The sequence below is a fragment of the Heteronotia binoei genome, chromosome 3 (genome assembly GCF_032191835.1).
Source record: "Heteronotia binoei isolate CCM8104 ecotype False Entrance Well chromosome 3, APGP_CSIRO_Hbin_v1, whole genome shotgun sequence".
Classification (NCBI taxonomy): domain Eukaryota; kingdom Metazoa; phylum Chordata; class Lepidosauria; order Squamata; family Gekkonidae; genus Heteronotia; species Heteronotia binoei.
In genome coordinates this window covers 23,889,082-23,909,506 of record NC_083225.1, presented here as the reverse complement: position 1 = coordinate 23,909,506, position 20,425 = coordinate 23,889,082, and the positions used below count along the sequence as shown (strand labels likewise).

General features: G+C 45.5%; 1 protein-coding gene across 1 annotated transcript in view; it reads right to left on the bottom strand.

Moving 5' to 3' along the window:
• Positions 1 to 462: 462 nt before the first annotated feature.
• LMO7 (LIM domain 7) overlaps positions 463 to 20,425 on the bottom strand; it is a 252,121-nt gene continuing 232,158 nt past the window's right edge. The window contains exons 28-33 of the mRNA XM_060233592.1: positions 16,758 to 16,810; positions 15,598 to 15,817; positions 11,221 to 11,526; positions 5,724 to 5,832; positions 3,977 to 4,079; positions 463 to 1,488 (exon numbers count right to left, since the gene is read on the bottom strand). Coding sequence (XP_060089575.1) covers positions 1,466 to 1,488; positions 3,977 to 4,079; positions 5,724 to 5,832; positions 11,221 to 11,526; positions 15,598 to 15,817; positions 16,758 to 16,810 — 814 coding nt within the window. The 3' untranslated portion in view covers positions 463 to 1,465. The remainder of the gene's footprint in view (positions 1,489 to 3,976; positions 4,080 to 5,723; positions 5,833 to 11,220; positions 11,527 to 15,597; positions 15,818 to 16,757; positions 16,811 to 20,425) is intronic.

Sequence of the window (20,425 nt, the reverse complement as noted above, 5' to 3'; positions counted from 1 at the left end):
TGGGGCAGTGATGCTCTGTATTCTTAGTGCTTGAGGGGGGCAACAGTGTGAGGACTTCTAGTGTCCTGGCCCCACTAGAGGACCTCCTGATGGCACTTGGGTTTTTTTGGCCACTGTGTGACACAGAGTGTTGGACTGGATGGGCCATTGGCCTGATCCAACGCGGCTTCTCTTATGTTCTTATTTTAAATTCTCTAAAGGACTGACACATCAGTGGAAACAAGGTGTGTTTGGTTTCTCTGTTCTTTCACTGCATTCTTTAAGTAGCCACAGAATCTTGCAAACTAACTTGGCCCCATCTTACACTGAAGAGGTATTTCTATCAGGATTCATCCATTAAATCACCATTGTGGTCCCTATCTTTGCTGAAAGCAGCTCTGCAACCCAAACTTCCAACAGTTTTAATTTTTAAAAGATTGTATCGATCAAGGAAGAATACGACCCACAGATTTCCAAGCCAGATTTGCCTGTTAGAACAAGTCCACATTTATTTAAAACTTAAGAGGTATGCAATCAAAGTTTAGCTCTTATTTACCCTTAAAACACCCTGTGATACGTGCACAGAAGTGGTGATGTCTTAAAGCTCAGAACTGTTTTAACAAAACGAAATCATAACCGTGTCAAATAGCTTCTTCCGGTAGATGTTCTTCCCTTAGAAAGAAGTTAAAAATACAAAACATCCATTTCAGTGCAGCTTCAGCAACTTTATTTACAAATACAAAATAAGTCAAGAGAAGGAAAAAAATTCTTCAGTCTTATTTACCTGTCTGAGGTGCATGCAGAATTCCATTTTTTCAAACCTGAAAAGCGGGGGGGAAGACCCTTACGATTTCCCCCCCCAAAACGACATTTAACCGTTCAAGCCACAAGGAAATACTGATCCCCGAGCAAACAGACTGAAGTTTTATATTTTAGTTTTAAAAGTATAATATGACTTAGGGCTTAGAAACTGAAATACAGACAGCAACCACCACTGTGTGCCTTTAAACGCAATTTCGTAACTCTGCAGAAGCCCCCCTGGAGCATATACATCAAAAAAATAGAAATTGCAGTAACAAATCTATTATTTATTATCTCAACAATGCTCATTAAAGAGCATTTTACAAAACCACAAAAATAGCCTCTTCATACATCATCGAAAAAATTAAAGCTATTTGATATTCACCTCCAACGTTCTGATGCACTGACTACCAGGTGTAGGTTTCTCACTTGTGTGTATAGGAATGAGAGTGTACATTGAATGGCCTGTGTGTGTTTCGCCCAAAAGAGTTTTACTGTGATCGCTTTCTTATAAATAACTAAATGTTAAAGTCCAATGGATACAATGCATTTTCTACATAATCTAGGCAGGCAAAAATATATATATTTTTTTTAAAAAAAACCCACACACAATATATATATTTATAGATCTACAGCAGCAGCTTCCTCCGTTATCTGTAGAAGTGTTTTCATATTTAGGTTTCTATCACATAATGGTTGGCTGTCCAGCTGTTGAGAAAAAGCAGGGAGGGGGACAGAAAAAGATTTAATTTGAAGTGTGCGGCCACTTCAATACAGACAACTGTTAAGCTTTGAATATTTGCCGAATTCCACTTAAAAGCAAATTTCCAAAAGATTTTTAAGAGGCCGGGGGGGGGGGGGGACAGGTAATAAAGATTCTTGAGGATTTCACCTTGCTGTTCATATATTTGGAAAAGTTTTTCAAATGTAGTTTTGATTTCATGCGGCCAACAGAGGGAGCTCTGGTAACAGCAGGTTTCTCCTATGCAACCATTCTGGGACTAAAGCCAGTTGTGGTGGAAACCGCATCAGATTAGCTACTGCCTGGGCCTCGAAGCCTTTAGCGGTGACAACAGATTAACAGAGTAGGCAGCAGACATTTCAAGATCATCATCGATCGCCTAAAATTGCTCGATTGCCAGCTCCAGGTTGAGAAATTCCTGGAGATTTTTGGGGTGGTGCCTGGGGAATGCAGAATTTGGGGAACAGAGGGGCATCAATGGTTATAATGCCACAGAGCACACCCTCCAAAGCAGCCGTTTTTCTCCAGGGCAAGTGATATCTGTGTCTGGAGAACAGTTGTAATACTGGGAAATCTCCATGCGCCTCCTCGAGACTGGCAACCCTTGCATGCAAATACAAAGATGGTGTTGGCCTGAATGGCTTCTTTCACAACATAGACAATTTTTCTTGTTTCTCATGGCTAACCTCCAACGTTCAAATAACCACAACATTACCAAGAGAGGCTCAAAGCTGATACAAATAGTAATCTTGATCCCCTAAAATTAGAGGGCTTTTAGTGTCCTGGCCCCACTGATAGACCTCTTGATGGCGCCTGGGTTTTTTTGGCTATTGTGTGACACAGAGTGTTGGACTGGATGGGCCATTGGCTGGATCCAATATAGCTTCTGTTATGTTCTTACAACATACAACAGCTTTGCAATACTTGTATGCAGATGATTGGTTTAGTGCTGGAATGAAAACTATCTACCATTTTCAGTTCTCTTGGGTGGAATTGCAAGGCTTGAATCCAGAACCTGGCAAATAGAAAGTGAGTGTTCTACTTACTGAGTCTATACAGTTAGTATAAGTCAAAAGGGCAGCGATTCATACTACCTCCTCCCCCCACCCCGGAAAAGACAGCACATGATGTCCATGCTGTTGCATCCTAAGTACATAACACAGGACAAGAAATGAGTGTGTCATATTAAGTCACAGCAGACTCACAACGCAAGACTTACACTACATGTTACCATTTAACAGCCACTCCAATTCTTTCTGGAGGAATTTCCTTCCAAGCATTAACATGGAAAAACAAGATTAATAAGCAAGAAGAGGCATTATTTGTGTTTCTAAGTAAAATAGTCCCAATGAATCCATAAAGCTGAAAAAGTGCATAAGAATCCAGCCAACAATGAACATTAGTTTTCACAACACCACAGAATAATTCTGCTTCCAGCTGTGGATGAAGAGAAATCCCGTTTTGGGGGGGAGGGAGGAGAGAAGAGTCCTTTGATACAATGCAACATAGCTCAAACTTTATACAACCAATCAACAGCAGATTGGTTTCTAAATCAGATTTCTAAGATTCCAACATCAACTTTTCAGTGTGAAGGTGGAGGACTACTTTTAATTTGTCATGGGCAATGTTCCCTCTAAGTTGTGGAGTCTTGTGAGCAAAAATTCTACTTTGTGAGAAGAATAAGAAGAATTGCAGATGTATACCCGCCCCTCTCTCTGAATCAGAGTCTCAGAGCGGCTTACAATCTCCTTTAACTTCTTCCCCCACAACAGACACCCTGTGAGGTGGGTGGGGCTGAGAGAGCTCTTGCAACAGCTGCCCTTTCAAGGACAACTCCTACAAGAGCTATGGCTGACGCAAGGCCATTCCACCAGCTGCAAGCAAAGGAGTGGGGAATCAAACCCGGTTCTTCCAGATAAGAATCCACGCACTTAACCACTACACCAAACTGGTTCTCCAGCTACTGGCATTAAAGTTGTGAGCAAGCGATTCGGCTACTGCATAAACTAGTTTGCTCTGCGGCCATCCTTCTGGAGTTGAGACAAAAATGTGTGAACTGGAGGCTAAAAAACTGTGAGCTAATTCACACTAACCCAGCTTAGAAAGAACCCTGGTCATGGGCCACAGTTATTACTAGTTGGAATTTTTTAAAACATACTTTAAACGACTGATACATTCAGTGCTTTTGACAGCTGTTGTGGTCGTTTCTACAGATTGTGTTCTTTAGTGTTTACATCCTGAAAAAGTAGTGCCACAAATCCAAGGATGAAGAATCCATTCAGAATCCCAGTAGCTCCCCATCACAAAGGAAACCTTGTCATCGCCTTTCATACATCTGGATGTGGCACTCTTAGAAGCTTCTTAATCAGTACAGCAGGAGCCGAACCAGTCGCTCATAAGCAAAACAAAAATATATATAATTGTGATTCATTTATTCAGGAAAGAACGCCTTACTTTTAAATCTGAGATAGCAGTCATTGCAGAAGAGTTCATTGTTTCTGATGCGGACTTCCGTTCCTGTCTGAGACCCCCCAAGGTCGCATTTGCAAGCAACGCACTGTGTAGAGAAAGCGGGGGGGGGGGGGGGCGGAAATTAGCAAGTACACAATGCACAATGGTTATCCAAAAAGGACCCTTGAACTATTCACCCGCTTGGGCAAGAGCAGTTGTTAGTAATATTAATAGGCAGCAAAGCTAGCAGAGATTCTAAGGTGTGTCACAAGCAACCCCGCAAAGTGGCACGATCTAAAATATAAAAAGAGGGATGAGTGAGGTTAGATGGATCAAATCTTTGTTCTTTCTGACGTGGCGATTGTATGGCACAAGAGAATCAGAGGCAGACAGTTTTGGCACCAAGCACTTGTGACGGACAGCATGCAGGCGGCTTAGGGCATTATCTGGATTTTAGTTCAACATTTGTCCCATTCATCTTCCCTAGACCTCCTTTCTTTACGTTTTAATTGCTGGAATTGCTACGCAGGTTCGCAGAATACCAGCCTCCTGTTTTTCAGACAGGTAGGGACACCTTCTGCAGTACAACGTTAAGGAGTTTTCTATTAGCATCAAGACGGAGAGTGCTCAAGACTTAGCAAAAAGCCAAGTTTCTCCAGCCTCCAGGATAGGTTCTCAGCCTTGCGCTAGCAAATATCATATGATTTTGAGGTGCTTTTTGGGAATGAAGTTCACAGGAGGCAACTTCTCGATTAAATACTTTAGAACTTTCTCCTAATTTCTATGGTAAGGACCACAGAGACTAAATTCCTAGAGCATCACCATCAATGCCTTCCCCCCCACTATTTCCCCTCCCATTTCTCATGTTATTGAGGGAGGACCGACTGCTGCCAATGGGCAACACAACAAGCCTACCTGAAGAAAGTTTTCTCCAAAGAAACAGAGGAAAACATTTTGTACTCTCCCTAATATTATTTAAAAGTACTTGTTAATAGTTTGTGTGAATAGCACACTGATTTAATTAAACTACACGCAATTAGGATGTGGATTCTTCTATTATAGGATTGTGAGAATGCTCCTTTAAAAAGACATTTATTTCAATTGTCCTTAGGGGGGCTTACAATACAGACCAATTACATTGGTAAAAACTCCCAATAATAAGCAATATAGTTACAAAGCCATAGCGGCCATGTAACTTCCTAACAAAATGATAGTAAAATAATTTTAAAAAAAAATCCATGTGATTGTTGGAACAAAATGGTGCTCAACTTCCTGCGGTCATAAATGAGCAGGCCTGAAATTCAGAAGAGGCGGATGGGGGCCACTGAAGAAAAGGCTGCGTAACCTTGTGGCAGTCAAAAACTTCAAACGATGCTGGCGTTTCAAGTAGGGTCTCACCTGATAAACGTATAGCACATGGATTTGGGCAAGAGCTTAAATGGGGGAAGGCAACCTCTGAGATCAAAAGCGGGGGTGGGGGGATTAGCCACGTTTCTACCTCCCTAATCACACCGAAAGCTAAAGTGCTTGAAGAGTAATGAATGGAAATTTGGATCTCTCCTAGATGGCATGAAGCCACTGAGAATAAATGAACATCGTTCACCTTTTGAACCTCTGTCTTAAAAGGAGCTAACCAGATTGCTGCACCATGTAGCACGCAGTTGAATACCGCCACCCTGTAAGCAAGCTGCTGTGCGATCAGCGAGTTTAAAGGCTCCTGCCCCTCCCAGGTGTTCTGCCCAGCTCTCACCTTAAAACAATGCAAATGATAACAAAGGCCAAGAGACTCGATGATCATGGCCGCTCCTTTGCCCAGAACATTCTTACAGTATGAACACACACGCTTGCCACTGACCGACCTAGATGCAGAATAAGAAGGTGGCTGAGAAACAGGATTAAAAGGGGACAAGAGAAAGGTCTCTCAGGAGAAACCGCTTGGGGGCAGAGTGAGTAAGAACCCAAAAATCAGGAATTCCTGGAAGAAATCTGAGTGTTAATATCCTGTAACAGGAGTGGAATTCTAGCAAGAGCTCCTTTGCATAATAGGCCACCCCCACCCCCGATGTAGCCAATCCTCCAAGAGCTTACAAAAAAGAGCCTTGTAAGATCTTGGAGGATTGGCTACATCAGGGGTGTGTGGCCTAATATGCAAAGGCACTCCTGCTAGAATTCTACCCCTGTCCTATAATGAAACTCTGCCAACTTAGCCATTCTGGCAAATAAATATAAATACCCGCATCCACTTAATTTTTTTAGCTCCAATGCAAAGCATTGGCTAAATTAAAAAAAAAGCATCATGTAGATTTAGGCCCCCAGATTATTATTATTATCTCAAATATTTAAATACCCCCTTTTCAACATAAACATACACATCTAGAACTATCAAACTTTGCAGTAAATCAAATTCTAACTAAATAATATTTGTGTATAAACAAAACAAAATTTAAAAAAAATCTGAACAGTCAAAAGCATGATACAAGAGGCGGGAGGAATTCAGCCAGAGGCAAAAACAAAACAGAACGCTAATTTCAGAGTGACAACAGTAGTGAGATTATTGGAATTTTGGGAGGACAGTTCTCAAAAGGTCTAGAGGCACTGCAAAAAAGGCTCCGTTTCTCATTGGGGCTAGTCAAAATCAGTTGGCTGATCAGGGTTTTTTGTAGCAGGAACTACTTTGCCTATTAGGCCACACACACCCCGATGTAGCCAATCCTCCAAAAGCTTACAGTAGGCCCTGGAAGAAGAGCCCTGAAAGCTCTTGGAGGATCGGCTACATCAGGGGGTGTGGTCTAATAGGCAAAGACATTCCTGCTACAAAAAAAGCCCTGTGGAAGATTATTATTTTAACAAAGTCTTACTGAAAGATCTCAGTTGTGGAGCAGTTTCATACAAGAGGAAGCATTTCTTCCAGCATTACAGGGGATTAGACAGATTCATAGAGGATAAGTCTATCTCAGTGACTACTCGCCATGTTGAGTAAAGAGAATCTCCCCATTCAGAAGCAGTCAGCCTCTGAAACACCAGAACCAGGAGGCAACATCAGGGGAAAGCCTGTCTCTATTGCCTGCTGTTGGCCATCCTGGTTGGCCTCTGTGTGAGACTGAATGTTGGACTGCACAGACTACTGGACTGTTCCCGCATGGATGTTCTTATGTTCACTTCCTGAAGAAATCAGAATCTAGGCCACATGGCTTTAAAGGTTAAAGCCAACACCTTGAAGTGGGCCCAAAAGCAAATCGGTAGCCAATGCTGAAGTTTCAAAATCAGAGTTGGAAGCTGGAGTTCACCAAAGCCTTGCCGCTGCGCCAACAGGATTTCTGAATCATCACTGCAGAAAAGCCCTCTGCCTAAAGCAGCCTGTTCTTAAGTGACATTCTCAGCTCATTTCTGGCTTATGAAGAACGATTTAAGGTTGCATTTCAGGGAGTAGAAAAGAGCTCAGAAACACCTTAAACACTACAAAATTTGCATCCCCTGCTACAAATTTTGTTAGCCTTTAAGGTGCTACTGGACTCTTGCTCTTTTCTGCAGCTGCGGACAGACCAACATGGCTACCCATCTTGATCTATTTCAGAGAGTGGGCTCTGTCTAATCTTTCTGGACCACACGAAGCAGAGATACATAACAGAAATTCCTCTGCAGTCAGGCCGTAGGGGAATTTCTGTACATAACATGATAGCCTGATTCAGATATTCTGCTAGTCACCAATAGGGCTGCCAATCCCCAGCGGGCACTTAAACTGGAGGTAATTATTCTTTTGGAAAGCTCGTAGAAGCAATAGTGAACCGTGGATTGAGTACTACCGAGTTGTGTTTTACTTCCTGTGCCTTGCTGTACAGAAGATAAATTTTGTGGAGCGTGGATCTTCGAGGAAGATTCTTCGAATCATGATCTGAACCTTTTAGGAGTAGTGCTCCATGTGAAAGACCCTACCGTTTGAATTTTCACCTGCACCCTACTATTGAAATATATCGGACATTAATTTGTTTCTAGATGACTGTTGGATGTGGGCGTGTGTTCCTTGTTGTCTTATAATTTGTGGCTTATTCAACAGAGATTTTACCAAATGCTGTGAGTAGTATTTGAATTGTATATTAATTTTCAGGCTGGTTCTTGCAGAGGTTCGCTGTAAACTTTATTTCCTGCTCCAAAATCCGCATTGATCTTTGTTGGTTGCTCAATCCCCAGGTGGGGGCAGGGAATCCCCTGGTTTGGAGGTCCTCCCCCCCGCTTCAGGGTCATCAGAAAGCAGGGGAATATCTGCTGGGCACTCCATTGTTCCCTATGGAGACTGATTCCAATAGGGTATAATGGAGAATTGATCCATGGGTATTTGGAGTGGCTTTTGAGATAGAGGCACAAAATTTGCCGCTTAGCATCCAGTGCCTCTCCTCAAAATACTCCCCAAGTTTCAAAAAAATTGGACCAGGGGGTCCAATTCTATGAGTCCCTAAAGAAGGTGCCCCTATCCTTCATTATTTCCAATGGAGGGAAGCCATTTAAAAGGTTTGCGGTCCCTTAAATTTGATGGCCAGAACTCCCTTCGGAGTTCAATTATGCTTGTCACACTCTTGCTCCTGGCTCCACCCCCAATGTCTCCTGGCTCCACCCCCAAAGTCTCCTGGCTCTACCCCCAAAGTCCCCAGATGTTTCTTGACTTGGACCTGGCAACTCTAGTCACCAAACAGTAACTGTAATTATTTAAGCAACTGCAAATGCCTCCCCACCCCCGCTTCCTAAGTAGTGCTAACTAGGGCTTAGCGTAGTGTCTGAACTGGCAAATACAGCTTCGTCTCAAACCAAAAGACCTGAAATGCTGATCAAGAAGAAGCAAGAGCAAGTGTTCATTTTCAAGAGCATTTCTATGCTCTTCCAACAAAGTGAACTGTTTGCACAAGGAACCACACAATAACAATTGATCAAAGTATTCTCAGGAATCCCGGACTAGGAGAGTTGGGCACATAATGTTCTGCTAGTTTCCTCCTGGGTGCACGAATGTTTACAATTAAGCGCCCATCAAAGAAGGGAATTTCACTCCCCCGTTGGCACAGAAATGAATGAAAAGACACAAGGAGAAACTTGCCTTCCTCCATGGGTCTTTATTCAGTTAAAGGCTAATGCATATTTTTCAAATCGATAGTTTTGATGATTTGTGACATTCTGAGATTGATGGTAAGACAAATCACCCATGAATGAAAAATAAGGTGATAATAAAATGGAATTTTTCAGAGCTTTTTTTTTTTTGTAGCAGGAACTCCTTTGCATATTAGGCCACACACCTATGGGCTCTTATTACGGGGCCTACTGTAAGCTCTTAGGGGATTGGCTATATCAGAGGTGTGTGGCCTAATATGCAAAGGAGATCCTGCTACAAAAAAAGCCCTGGTATATATTTTTTAAAAGTTTTAAAAAGCCCATCAGTATCTAAGTGTGCAGAAAGGAGATGTTTTAAGGCTAATTTTCATAATCAACAGCTTTAAGAAGTTATGGGTTGGATCCAGGGGTCATTTTGAAGAAAAATAGTGGCGGAGCTTATCCAGGGATTGTTATGCAGCTGCACCTACTATTCAATGGACAAGGTGGGGGGGGAGGAGGGGAAACCCTCAGAAAGGTTCAGGAGCTGTCCTCCTGTGAGCTCCTGCTGAATCCAAGGTTTGGTTGGATCCAATACTTCCAAAAATGCTGAAGCCGTTTTACTGCTTTTCCCAGAAGCCTCCATAAAAAGAGCTGCTAGGAGATGGGGGAGTCAACCACAAATTGCTCCCCCCTTTGCATGTCTTGAGAGTCAATATGGTGTAGTGGTTAAGAGCACCATTGGGAGAACTGGGTCTTGATTCCCCACTCCTCCACAGGCAGCTGCTGGGCCAGCCACAGTTCTCTCAGAATTCTCGGCTCCACTACCTCACAGGGTGATTGTTGTGCGGAGAGGAAGGGATGGTGATTGTAAGCCACTCTGAGACTCTTCAGTGTAGAGAAAAGTGAGGTATAAAAACCAAATCTTCTTCTTCTTGGATCCAACACTTTTTGACAAAGCTTGGGTAAACCCTTGGGTTAAAAAGGTAAAGGTAGTCCCCTGTGCAAGCACCAGTCGTGTCCGACTCTGGGGTGATGTTGCTTTCGCAACGTTTTCACGGCAGACTTTTTACGGGGTGGTTTGCCATTGCCTTCCCCAGTCATCTACACTTTCCCCCCAGCGAGCTGGGTACTCATTTTACTGACCTTGGAAGGATGGAAGGCTGAGTGAACCTGGAGCCGGCTACCTGAACCAGCTTCCACTGAGATCAAACTCAGATCGTGAGCAGAGGGCTCCGACTGCAGTACTGCAGCTTTACCACTCTGCGCCATGGGGCCCTTGGGTTACATCCAATGAATTCTGAGTGGAACATTGCTCTACCCATTTTCCTACTGCAACCCCTCCAAAATGACTATCTCCGAAGTTGGGGACATCTGGAAACAACATGGTATATCCAGCAGGGATTGGGGGAGGGAACAATGCACCACTAGAGTACCAGAACATCCTTCCTGCAGCATGAGTGGAAGCACCCTTCCAACTCAAGATATTATGTAATGCAACAGACATTAGAAGATACTTGTTGCTATTATGCTCCAGCCATAGAAGAAGAAGGAAGGAGAAGGAGGAGGAGAAGGAGATGATGATGATATTGGGTTTATAGCCTGCCCTTCACTCTGAACCTCAGAATCTCAGAGCAGCTTACAATCTTTATTTTCCTCCCCCACAACAGATACCCTGACCAATTTCCCACTAGCCTTACGCCACTCTCACGGTCCTCTTCTCTGTGAGGGTTCCACTGGATTTCACACTATCTGCCCCGTGTCTGCAACTAGCTTCACCTTCTTCCCGCAGCAAACAGAAACCTCTAAAAACCAGTTTCTGTTTGCCGCGTGAAAAAGATGAAGCCAGTTGCAGCCTCGGATCAGATAGTGTAAAATCCGACGGAACCCCCACAGAGAAGAGGAGCGCGAGAGCGGTATAAGGCTAGTGGGAAATCGATCCCTGTGAGGTAGGTGGGGCTGAGAGAGCTCACCCAGAAGCTGCCCTTTCAAGGACAGCTCTGCAAGAGCAATGGCTGACCCCAGGCCATTCCAGCAGCTGCAAGTGGAGGAGTGGGGAATCAAACCCGGTTCTCCCAGATAAAGAGTCCACACACTTAACCACTACACCAAACTGACTAGATTGTCAACATTTCCTTTTTGTTTGTTGAGTATTCAGCTGGCAATCAACTTACCTGCTGCGCTGCTGGGTTCCAGTTTGGGAAGGTGAGGTTGGGGACTGGGCCTGGGGAACAGGAGATGACGCAGATGGAAGAATGTAGGGCAAAGATGAGGCTTTCATAGAACTGCTTGAAGATGAGTGCAGGCTGGAAGAGGGAGCGCGCATGTAGGCACGATTCGAAGTGGACACCACCGGAGGCGTGTGATGACCGAAATCTTGACTGGACGACAGAGATGCTGAGGATGCAGACTGATTCATCCAAGGAGAATGCCTCCAAGAATGCATCCTCGAAGAATCCAGGTTATCTAAACTCTCACCTCTGGAACACAAAGATTACACATGGATTTAACTTCCCACTGTGACCAGTGTTCCCTCTAAGCAGAGTTATTGTGGGCCAGCTGTGGCAGGATTTCTTTTGGGTTGGCCCTCTTTATGAAACTGGAAACCAGGTGTCCAAGCTTTTCAGCACTATCAAACATTCATATTGCTAACAGATAACAGTTTAGGCCAGGGATGGGGAACCTTTTTTATGCCAAGGGCCATATGGATATTTATAACATCATTCGCGGGCCATAAAAAATTATCAACTTAAAAAACAGTGCTCCGCCAAGGGAGAATGATTCAGGCCAGCAAAATTAATACAAATGATTGTTTTTCTATTTGAAGTCATGTGGGGAGTGCCTAATCTGGCACACGCACACACACACATACCTGGCCCGCCGCCCTAGGCAAATGCATAGGTCCAGGGCTTTTTTGTAGAAAAAGCCCAGCAGGAACTCAGTAGCATATTAGACCACATCTCCTAATATTAGCATATTAGGTCACACACTCATTAGCATATTAGGCCACACCCTCTGGGATAATCAAGTGCAAACTGAACTGTGACATTAACTTTTCCAGGCCCTGCATCAATTCTGGCCGACCAGTCAGGCCCCAGGGAGGCTGCAACTGGGCCCCACGATCCTCGCTGGCCAGCCAGGCCCCAAGGAGGCTGCCACATGGCTTGGTTTGATCCAGCAATCCCTGAGGGCCACACCAAGTGACCTCGAGGGCCGTATACGGCCCTCAGGATGGAGGTTCCCCACCTCTGGTTTAGGCTGAGAATCTAGGTCAGTAAAAGTGTGAAAGTTGAAAGCTGTCTCTGGACAGGAAAAGCCTTATATGGTACGAGCAGGAACTGGTAAAAGCAACAGATAGCTGGATCTGTAAATGCAGCTGGAGACAGTGGAATGCAAAACATCAGATAAGCTCAAGATAACTGATATCAGTTTTCTGGGGATAAGGCTTTATATACCCTGGGCTTTTGAGCAGAAGGGGCTGACTTGGATAGAAATGGGGGCCTCTATGCCGGTCATGCCATGCACTAGAGACAGAAGACTGTCTCTATGCTGGTCATGCCAAACTAAATGGGACCTGGGACTTAGATCAGGGGTGTCAAAGTCATTTGTTATGAGGGCCGGATCTGACATAAATAAAACCTGGCTGGGCTTGGCCATGTCAGGCCAGGCCACGTGTGTACCTATTTAAGATTAGGTAGCAGAGATATAAACTTTTTTAAAGGACACAGACAGACATGACTAAAGATTTTTTTTAAGTCCCTTAAAACAAAACATGCTTTTAAACATTAGCACTTGTTGGTCTTAAAGGTCTTTCTTTGTATTTCTCCCATGGGATCCAGGGAACTGGGCAAAGGAAGATCTGCCTCTTTCCTTCCTTCCCCAAGAAACCAGGAAGGGGAGGAGCCTCAACCAATGGAGAAAATCGAGGTTTTGCTCTGTAGCTTCTGTGCGATTGAGCAAGCCTTGTAAAGCAAGCTGAGATGCGGAAGGAAGTAAGAGAGAGGGAGAAGGAAGCAGTCAAGAGCCAGTTGCTTGGGGGCCTGATAGGAGCACTCCGGGGGCCTGATTTGGCCCCCAGGCCACATGTTTGACACCCCTGCCTTAGATTTTTCATTATGCTCTCTGCTTTACTGTAGAACTATGCTTGACGCTTGACAAAAAGCTTAACTGTGTAACTGTTTTCTGAAATCGACTGAGGTTATCTTTCTGTCTTTTGCCTTTCTATATTTCAAGGCTTCTGTACGGAGTGCAACTTAAAGTGTAATTAAAGCTTATTCATTCGTCTGTATGAGTTTCTGAGAACTAGAGGTTGTTTGGGTTACTGAGGGTACAAGAGGTACAAAATAAATCCCTCATCACCAGCTCGCAGATTTTTAGCCTCCAGCTCACACATTTTTGTCTTAGCTCAGGAAGGATGACCCCAGACCACACTAATTTATATAGCAGCTCACAATTTTAATGCCAGGAGCTCACAACTTTAATGCCAGTAGCTCACAAAGAAGAATTTTTGCTCACAAGGCTCTGCAGCTTAGAGGGAACACTGGCTGTGGCTTTATGAGGGGTTTACTCCATATTCTCTAATTCAGTAGCCCCCAACCTTTTTGGCACCAGGGACCGGATTTGTGGAAGACAATTTTTCCACGGACCGGTGGGGGGTGCTGGGGTTTTTGCTGCCCCAGGCTGCCCCCCCTGCCCACACCCCATCCCTGACTCCCCTTGGGGGTCTTCAAATGAGGGGTAGGTGAAGCTCACTGCCACGCTGCCCCTTCTGCCCGCTCGGGACCCATGCGAATGAAAGCAGTAGTACTTCAGAGTGAGGCTGAGAGGGGAACTGCAGAAATGCCAGCGGATCATCTTTGACGGAGATGTTGATCCTGAATGGGTTGAGAACGTGAACTCTGTTTTGGATGACAAGTGCAATTTCGTCCACCTGGGATCCGGGCAAGCGAAAGGGGCGGTACAGTGCCCCTGCCTCACTCTGCAGCCCGGTTGCCATGGCCAGGGGGTTCGGGACCCCTGCTCTAATTAGACGAAGGCAATATAATGGAAGACATGCCTAGAAAAATTCAAATTCTGGAAAAAAGTCTCCTGCATTGTTGCGGCTAACCGGAGTTCGATTGTAATCAATGGGTTTCAAGGACTGTCAGTTTCCTTGATCCTTGGGAATCAAGGCTGTAGGGTGAACACAATGGGGTGCTTATCTCAGTTTGCACAGAGCTGTCATGACTCCTAATGGTTATGTCCTTCGGTAACAAAACAACTTGGTGAGTGATAGGAGGGAGAAAAAGCTGCATGGATATTTTATATCTCTTAGCGGCACAAGCATTTGCGTAAACATGTTTTTTGTGTATAGGAAAACACCGTATCATTTTCTTTAGACGGAAACACTGTATCAGCAATTGCTATTAAAAAAATAACAAAATAAAATCCTTAAATAGTTTCCCCATTGCTATCTTATAGAAAAGGAGAAAGATGCACATAGTTCTCTAAACAAGAAGCGACTTTCAGCCACCAGTCTTTAAGAAATACAAGAAGAAGACTGTAGATTTATTCCCCGCCCTTCTCTCTGAATCAGAGACTCAGAGCGGCTTACAATCTCCTATATCTTCTCCCCCCACAACAGATGCTGTGAGGTGAGTGGGGCTGAGAGGGCTCTCACAGCAGCTGCCCTTTCAACGACAACTCCTGCGATAGCTATGGCTGGCCCAAGGCCGTTCCAGCAGGTGCAAGTGGAGGAGTGGGGAATCAAACCCAGTTCTCCCAGATAAGAGTCCGCGCACTAAACCACTACACCAAACTGGCTCTCAAGAAGAGCCCTGGCTGGCTCAGACCAATAGCCCATCTAGTCCAGCATCCTGTTTTACTCAGGGCTCCAACACCTGAACCATCTTGGTTGCTGTCCTCTGTTTTACTGGTGCATCAATCCATACATGAACTGGAAAAATATTTATTTATAAGTGGACTGTGACAATGTCTTAGTATTTTTTGGGGGGGAGGGAGGGGAGTTTGTTTTCCTGAAATGAAAAACTGGAATGCAGTCCCTCTATTTTTGTACCTTGAATTAAGCCATCCTGAACCCACTTGTGGGGCAGAGTGGGGTAACCCCCCCCCCAAAAAAATATAAATAAATAAAATTCTTGCACTGCTGTTGTGTATGCGGTCTAATGACACGATTACCTGTGTTCCTGCCTGGCTCATTGGCGGCTTTAGGTCTGAGCTTGGGGACTCAGGGACAATAGGCAGTGGGATCCAAATCCCTGCTGCCCGGCTCCAATCACGGGCCCCTGCTGGCTTAAATGATCCAATGGCGTCCTAGTGCAGGAACCTTGAACTGTATATAGCTGACCCCATTGGCCCAATAAGCCAGTCTTAGAGTTCAGTCTTTACCATGCTGTACTGAATAAAGAAAGCTATGTTCACTACGACTGTGTCTCCTTGCATTCAACCCACTAGATTATAACTGCCCTGCTTTGTAACCAGAGTTCCATAATGGCAGACTGTTCTAAAGCTAAAACTGGCAAAGAACGGAAGCTTTGGGACGTGTGCTTTACCTCCTCATTTTACCACTAGGTAGGCTGACGGGCTCTTTGTGCATGCTGGCACTCCGCTGCCTAATCCAGCTGTTGTCTGTGTGCAGAGAGGTCTTCTTCCTCATTTCCTGGAGGATTTGCTGCCTTTCCTGTTCCGCGGGGGACAAGCCGGGCTCTTTCGGAGATCTCTTCTGGGAGTCTCCAGTATGCCAGGACTGCTCCAAGTATTTGCTCTTCATGCCTAGTTTGAAAAGGAAATAAAGCTTAAAAACAAACTGAGATACACGACCAGGTTGAAAGGGGGAGGGCGGAGAAAACAACTGGTAAAAAAAAAAAATCCAGAAAGTAAACTAAATAACAGGTTACATTATTGTGTATGCATTATAGGATTAGTCACAATTCGTGACAGAGCACTGATGGAAAGGTGAAACATGTCTTATTCTCTGAAAATGCAAATGTAGCTCATCGGGGAGAAAAATATTGGCGTCAAGTTGGCTGTGACTCATCATCTCGTCTCCCTGGCGAAGAAAGCAAATCTGATGTTTGAGAAGGACAATGTAGCCTAGAGAATACAGAGCTGTCATCTATCTGCAAGTGTGTTCACGGCTATCACAGCGACCATTGTCTCAAAATAATCCATGTAGTTTGGAATACTCTTGAAATTGAACCAACGGCCTCCATTCATCCCTCCTGTTTGAACATATGAACATATGAAGCTGCCTTATACTGAATCAGACACTCAGTCCATCAAAGTCAGTATTGTCTACTCAACTGGCAGTGGCTCTCCAGGGTCTCAAACAGAGGTTTTTCACACCTACTTGCCTGCCCCCTTTTTAGTTGAAGATGCCAGGAATTGAACCTGGGACCTTCTGCTTGCCAAACAGATGCTCTATCACTGAGCCACCATCCCTCCCTATACAGTTTATGAACATATATGAAGCTGCCTTCTACTGAATCAGACCCTCGGTCCATCAAAGTCAGTCTTGTTTACTCAGACTGGTAGCGGATCTCCAGGGTCTCAAGCTGAGGTTTTTCACACCTACTTGCCTGGACCCTTTTTAGTTAGAGATGCTGGGGATTGAACCTGGGACCTTCTGCTTACCAAGCAGATGCTCTACCACTGAGCCACCGTCCCTCCCTTTCCCCGTTTCTCTTTTAATTTGAGCATGTAAGGCACTCACCATTCCTATTGGCCTGATGTTCATCTAGATCTGGAGTTGATCTGGATTTGCTTCTAGAAAGAAACAAAGATACGTTACAGAGTTTCAACACAGGAGGGAAAAAAATCACATGAATGGAACAGGTCCCAACAGAAACAATGGGTCAAGGTGAAGATCTGGAGCACATTTGGTGAAAGTTAGCTGCGACTCATGGACTCTTCTGAGGTCAATTAGCATGCAAATGAAGTCAGATACATTTGCAGATAAAGGAGGCTTACCACCAGAAAAACTGGGAGAAGTAGTGCAAACATATCGACACCGACAAAGCGAAATACTGGCTGTTAGAAGGCAGGGATAAACATATAAAGTCAACGTGACCCAAGGATTCCAACCAGTGTTCCCTCTAAGCTGAGTTAGCATGAACTAGCTCACAGATTTTTAGCCCCCACTCACACATTTTTGTCTTAGCTCAGGAAGGATGACCGCAGAGCACACTAATTTCTGCAGTAGCTCACAACTTTAACGCTGGTAGCTCACAAAGTAGAACTTTTGCTCATAAGACTCTGCAGCTTAGAGGGAACACTGGTTCCAACAAGGAAATCTGGGCAGTTAATGCAATGTGTCATCCTAGAGGACTTAGCTCATGCCTCATTCGGACATCATGGCAAGATATAAACAAACTGTGTCTGAGCTAAATAATTAATAATAATTATCTTATGGCATTGTGTATAATAATAATATTTTTTAATTTATATCCCCCCCTCCCCGCTGAAGCAGGCTCAGGGCGGCTCACATAACATAAATACAGCATTACAGTAGTAAAATAATAAAACAAATAAAATATCCCCATTTACAATTATTACTCAGTTAAGCATTAAAACATCAATAAAACAAAATTTAAAACCACAGATTAATTTGGTGCTACAAATATAACATAGCTTGCATAGTGATGGTATAATAATTCCACATTAAAAAGCCAGCTGGAAGAGGATGGTCTTACAGGCCCGGCGGAACTGGTTAAGGTCCCGCAAGGCCCGTACCTCTTCTGGTAGCTGGTTCCACCAGCGGGGAGCTGTAGCCGAGAAGGCCTTCTCTCTTGTTGTTTTCAATTTGACCTCCTTCGGCCCAGGGATTGTCAGCAGGTTTTGTGAGCTGGATCGAAGCACTCTCTGGGGAACATATGGGGAGAGACGGTCCCTAAGGTAGACAGGTCCTCGGCCATACAGGGCTTTAAAGGTAGTAACCAGCACCTTGTAATGAATCCGGTACACAATTGGCAGCCAGTGCAGTTCCCGCAGCCTAGGCTGTATGTGCTCCCACTTAGGGAGTCCCATTAACAGTCTGGCCGCTGCGTTCTGCACTAGCTGAAGTTTCCGGGTTTGGCACGGGACAGCCCCATGTAGAGGGCATTACAGTAGTCTAACCTCGAGGTGACCGTTGCATGGATGACTGTTGCCAGGTCATCGCGCTCCAGGAAGGGAGCTAACTGCCTCGCACGTCTCAGATGAAAAAAGGCGGATTTAGCAGTGGCTGCTATCTGAGCCTCCATTGACAAGGAAGGCTCCAGTAGCACCCCCAGGCTTTTGACCCTGCGCACCATCAAAGACCAGTAGGGGAATTTCTCTTCCTAGACCGTCTAGGCCCAGGCACAGGACTTCTGTCTTCGCTGGATTAAGCTTCAACCCACTCAGCCTGAGCCAGCCTATCATGGCTTGCAGTGCCTGGTCCAGATTTTCTGGGACATCGCCAGGCCAGTCATCCATCTGTAGATAGAGCTGGGTGTCATCAGCGTACTGATGGCAACCCAGCCCATACCTTCGGGCAATCTGGGCAAGGGGGCACATGTAGATGTTAAACAACATCAGGGAGAGCACCGCCCCCTGAGGCACCCCACAATTAAGTGGGTATCTCTGGGACAGCTCTCCCCCAATTGCCACTCTTTGTCCCCGACCATCCAGGAAAGAGGAAAGCCATTGTAAGGCCAGCCCCTGAATCCCTGCATTGGCAAGGCTGCAGGTCAGTAACCAATGGTCGACCGTATCGAACGCAGCCGATAGGTCTAACAACAACAGTACTGCCGAACCGCCTCGATCCAGGTGCCGCTGGAGATCATCCATGAGGGCGACGAGTACTGTCTCCGTCCCATGGCCTGGGTGGAAGCCGGACTGGTATGGATCTAAGACGGAAGTGTCATCCAGGAAACTCTGCAGTTGTAGCGCCACTGCCCTCTCAATGATTTTACCCAAAAAGGGTAAATTTGAGACCGGCCGATAATGTGCCAATTTGGTCGGGTCTGATGTAATCTTTTTTAGGAGGGGGCGGACCACTGCCTCTTTAAGAGGCATTGGAAAAAGACCCTCTGAGAGGGATCTATTTACAATGTCCCGTATAGGAACCTAAGCTCCCTCTGGCAAGCTTTAATTAGCCAGGAGGGGCATGGGTCCAAATCGCAAGTTGTAGGGTGTATAGTAGAGAGAATTCTGTCAACTTCCTCCAGGCTGAGTGTGTCGAAGTGATCCAAGATTGAACCAGAAGACAGGCACGTAGTCTCGAGTTCACATACTGTATTCAATATGGCGGGAAGGTCGTGGCGGAGCAATGTGACCTTGTCTGCAAAAAATTTCGCAAAAGCCTCACAGCCTATCTCTAATTACTTAGCATTTGGCCTACCTTGCAGCAGTGTTGTCAGGTTCCAAATCGTCCTAAACAATTGCGCCGGGCGTAAATTTGCAGACGCAATCTTAGTCTCAAAGTAAGTCTTCTTTGTGGCTTTGACTGCCATCTCATAGGACCTCATAAACTCTCTATAAGATATTCTAGTCGCTTCGTCCCGAGTACGCCACCATTGCCTCTCTAACCGTCTGAGTCCTCGTTTCAGCTGTCGCAGCTCTGGGGTGTGCCATGGGGCCAGCTTAGCGCGAGGGCACAGAAAGCGCCGAGGTGCAATCTCATCAATGTCTCTGGAGAGCCGGCCATGCCAGGAATCAACCAGATCATCGAGAGAATCGCCAGGGAGCCAGGGATCCTGAAGAGACGTTTGGAACCGCTCTGGGTCCATCAGGCTCCGCGGGCAAGCCAAAATAGGCTCGCCACCTGAACAGTTTTGGGGTGGAGCATCCACACGAGCCTTAAGGACAAAGTGGTCCGACCATGGCACTGCCTCAGCAGTTACATCGTCCACCATAATCCCGGCCGCAAAGATCAAATCTAACATGTGCCTTGCCTGGTGAGTGGGCGATGTCACAAATTGGGAGAGTCCCAGTGTCTCCATGGATGACACCAGGTCCAGTGCCTGACCAGAGGCCGTGTCATCTACATGGACACTGAAGTCACCCAGGATCACAAGCCTTGGGTACTCCAATGCCCAGCCTGTTGCGGCCTCGATCAGGGCTGGTGCGTTAGGCGGACGGTACACCAGCCAAATCGCCAACCCCTCCCCAACGTCCCACGCCAGACGGCACATTCAATACCATCGATCTCCAGGGCCGGGAGAGCCCTAAACGAATAAGCCTCTTGTATGAATAGAGCCACCCCTCCCCCCCCACCCGCTAGTCCGTGATTGGTGAAAGACTGAGTAGCCCAGGGGAACCGTTTGGGAGAGGGCCACTGTGTCTCCCTCTCGCACCCAGGTCTCAGTATAGTATAGCCAGGAGACCTGAAGATCGTCTGGCAGCCTTTAATTCTAACTC